Consider the following 3,672-nt stretch of genomic DNA (forward strand, 5'->3'; position numbering starts at 1 on the left):
ATACATATATATATATATATATATATATATATTGTATTTCAAAATATAATAAATAATATCAAATATTACTATCAAAAATGTATAATGATATATTTTCAAAATTAAATTACATAATAATGTTTTTTATATTTATGATTTTTTATTGAGTATATAACCATACATGGTAAAAACAGACATAATAGAAACATACATGTTTTATATATGTATGTATATATATATATATGTATTATGTGTAAAGTTAAAACACACATGTGTACATATTTTATTGTTGATTTACATTACCTTTATAAACATTGCACTTTTTAATAAAAATTAAGAATATTCAAGTAACTATGTATATATGGTTTTTATCTTAACAATATTATGATAAACATTTACAACATATTGAATGATGTACTTCGTTACACATATTGAATACATGTACTAATGGAAAAATTATCAACTTAGATAGACGTTGTGGCTGCGCTATGCCCTGGTCTAACTCCAATCCAAACTCGGTAGCTATGGTTAGAGACAACCGCTCTCGGCAAGGAAAATTATGTGCAGAAGGGCCCGTCTGCTGTCCGCGTAGTGCTCGTCCGCAAAGTGCTTCAGATGGACTTTCGAAGACGACCAACCCCGAGGTGGCGATCCTCATTTTGAAAAGAGCGCCCCCGGCATCCCTCTCTTGACTTACCTTCACAGGAGGTGATGTGGATTTTACCGATTAGGACATGCCCTGTTTTTGTATGTACAACCGACGAAGCGAGCTTTATTTCGACGATTCGAAGAAATTTGTAACCTTTGATGGGACGTGGAGGAAGCTTCGGAAAAAAGGGAGAGATTCGTTTTTTGGATGACGAGCGAGGAAGGCTGGAGGATCGGGAGCTTGAAAGAGTGCTGGATTCGAGAAATTCTGTGGCAATATTCGATGGGACAACCTCACTCTCCGGATGTGTACAAGGCGATGGTAATTTCCAGGATGTGGGTCTTGACTAAGATTTGACATGCAGCGAGCATAACTATCTCATACCACTGTAAATGCGGAAACGTGCTGGACAGGATCATACAACAGGACTGAGTCTGGAGGACTTTTAAGTTTGGAGGAGGTTTGGACTGTATGGATCATCTATTATGTGAGAGAGAAGGGAATTTAGAGAGCTGTGGTGTGATCCCGCACATGTTTTATTCAAAATGCTTTGCTGCTCTAGAGACGGATAACACCGTCGTGTCATGGTCTTGGCAGGAGCGTCAAGAGCGAGCTGATGTACGTTCTTGGAGAAGATCCTTCGCATACCTCACAGGACGTACGCTTGTTTTGTAGAATACTTTTCAATATGATCTAATTGTTACAGTCCCAATCTCGGTAGTGTCGACGTTGCGCATGGTTGGAGTGCTTTGGAAATCTAAACTGGTGCTCATCTGGAGGCTTAGTATGTTGTTTGCACATCTGAGTAGCGCAGTCTTGGCTCACACAGGATGTGCCTACATGTAAATACGACATCAATCTTTTCCGAGACATCTAGTTGCGGTGAAACGTGGCACACTCTCAGGTTTTTCACTAAGTGCCACAAGTGGTGATTGGACTGCACAATACCGCAGTATTGTTAAACAATTGCCTGGAGAGCATGGTAGTGCACGTGCTTGGTGGTTACCGTCACGCCGATTAAGTGGGTGCAATTTGCAGATAATTCCGAAGAAGCGGGATTCCAGAGTGGGGAACCATCGTGTTGTCAATGGTGAACATGAGAGCCATTAGGTTGATGCAATCTCGGGGTAGGGAGACGGTGAACAGAGTTTTACCTGGCAAGAAGCGGTGGATAGTTGTGGCCGCTCTGCTGGCAGGATGCATATCCCTTGCAATTGTTCTGGAAACCTTTTCCGAAGGAGGTATCCGTAAATCATTTCTTAGTATAGTGGTTCATGCAGCCTCTTGCTCAAGCACATACCAACTCCCGGAAGACACAAGTATACCTGAGACTTTGTCTGACTCTTGTTCTAAGGTTGTGTGCCAATTCCATATCGCTCACAGAGTCTTTATAACATTGAGATCAGACAACACCGTCTCGGTTAACATTTTCTGTCTTAGTCAGGTGCTGCTAATAATTAGCCTGGCAGTTGTCTTGATCGTATTTTTTCAGCTCACTGTTGTCGCCATTTACGTCCTGAGGTTATACTTTCGCTATTCACCGTCAGGTGAGAACACAGTGCTGGAAGATGAAGAAGAAGATTCTCTTCCTAGCACCAGCTCTATCCAGGATTGTGTAGCTTACTCTTACAAACAACTTGAGAAAGCTTCGAATGGCTTCGCAGACAAAATCGGTGAAGGGAGCTTTGGCACTGTCTACAAGGGGATGTTGGCACACGATGGTCGAGAATCACGGCCTGTGGCGATTAAGATGATGCGCCACATGACCATAGATGAAGGAGAGATTCGACGAATTGGTATGCTACGCCACAAGCATGTGTTGCAACTCCTTGGTTGGAGCGACTTGAACACCCTGGAAGGTCGGCCGTTACTTATGGTAACGCCGCTGCATTCAAGCCTTGCGAAGCATCTGGAGGATCCGGACCTGAAGTGGCTGAACTGGGAGGCACGCTTTAAAATTGCTGTGGGGGTTGCGGAGGGTTTGGCATATTTGCATGATGGATTGTTGCAGAAGCTCGTGCACCACGACATCAAACTCGGAAACATCCTGTTCGACGTCGAAACAATGCATGCGTACATCGCGGACTTCGGATCTGCCAAATTCATGGAGGACAACCTCGATCAGGTCGAGACAAGACAATTTCATGGCACGACGGGTTACATAGATCCTCATTTTCGAGATTCCAAGATCAGGAGCACGAAAATCGACGTCTACAGCTTTGGGGTTGTGCTGTTTGTGCTTGCAGCCGGCTTAAAAACTTTGCCAATACCGCAGCTGGTGATTCAGGCCAAAGACGAGGATATTTACGACCCTAAATTCTTAGAGGACGCAAGCTTCAACCGTGAGCAGCTCAGTAGAATTTTGAGAATTGCGAGGTATTGCACCAGGTACAATCCTGCCGAGCGGCCTACCCTGTCTCAGATTGTGATGATGCTTAGGAACGACATCTCAGTGTTTCCGTTAGTGCAAGACCTATCTCGAGCAGCGTCTTGTGTAGCAACAGCATTCTCCAAGCTCAAATCCTTCAGCCCAAGATATCCGGCAGTTGGAGACAGGGGTAAAGTAGAATAGGGGGCGTCTTAGAAGGGGAATGGCCAATGGAAGATTTTACAAAGTATTTATGTGGTCCAATCTTCCAATAAAATGGTCTTCCCTTAACGCCCTCTTGACACACATCGAATCCTCTAATTTGAAGATCCAGATGTAACCAATGAGTGGCTGTAATAATGGCCCCTTTCAAAAATAACAAAAGGTATATATATATATATATATATATATATTTGTTTGTTTACTTATAGGATTTTTCAGGGAATCAATTTTCTCCAAAGGAGGAGGTTGTATTCTTTAATCATTTGATATGTCATGCCCATCCTATTTATATATTGATTCATAAAAAAAATTCTAAAACATTAAATACAATATTGTATTAAACCTCATACTTTCTTGGGTTTAAGTTTATATTTTAAAATAAGTCAATAATTAAATGCTAAGAATTGCATATAGATATATAGAGATACAATAATAATAACTATTCTTAAAATAT

General features: G+C 41.6%; 1 protein-coding gene across 1 annotated transcript; it reads left to right on the forward strand.

The window, feature by feature from the left end:
- Positions 1-576: 576 nt before the first annotated feature.
- On the forward strand, positions 577-3,376 carry LOC112282328 (calcium/calmodulin-regulated receptor-like kinase 1). The gene has a single exon (XM_024519781.3). It carries the CDS (start codon positions 1,716-1,718, stop codon positions 3,198-3,200), a length of 1,485 nt encoding a protein of 494 aa, XP_024375549.1. The 5' UTR covers positions 577-1,715; the 3' UTR covers positions 3,201-3,376.
- Positions 3,377-3,672: the final 296 nt, after the last annotated feature.

Source organism: Physcomitrium patens, chromosome 5, assembly GCF_059467195.1.
Source record: "Physcomitrium patens ecotype Gransden chromosome 5, ASM5946719v1, whole genome shotgun sequence".
In the NCBI taxonomy this organism is placed as follows: Eukaryota; Viridiplantae; Streptophyta; class Bryopsida; order Funariales; family Funariaceae; genus Physcomitrium; species Physcomitrium patens.

Bases quoted from the DNA above. Each gene is read 5' to 3' on its own strand.
- LOC112282328 (XM_024519781.3), top strand. From the start codon at position 1,716: ATGGTGAACATGAGAGCCATTAGGTTGATGCAATCTCGGGGTAGGGAG.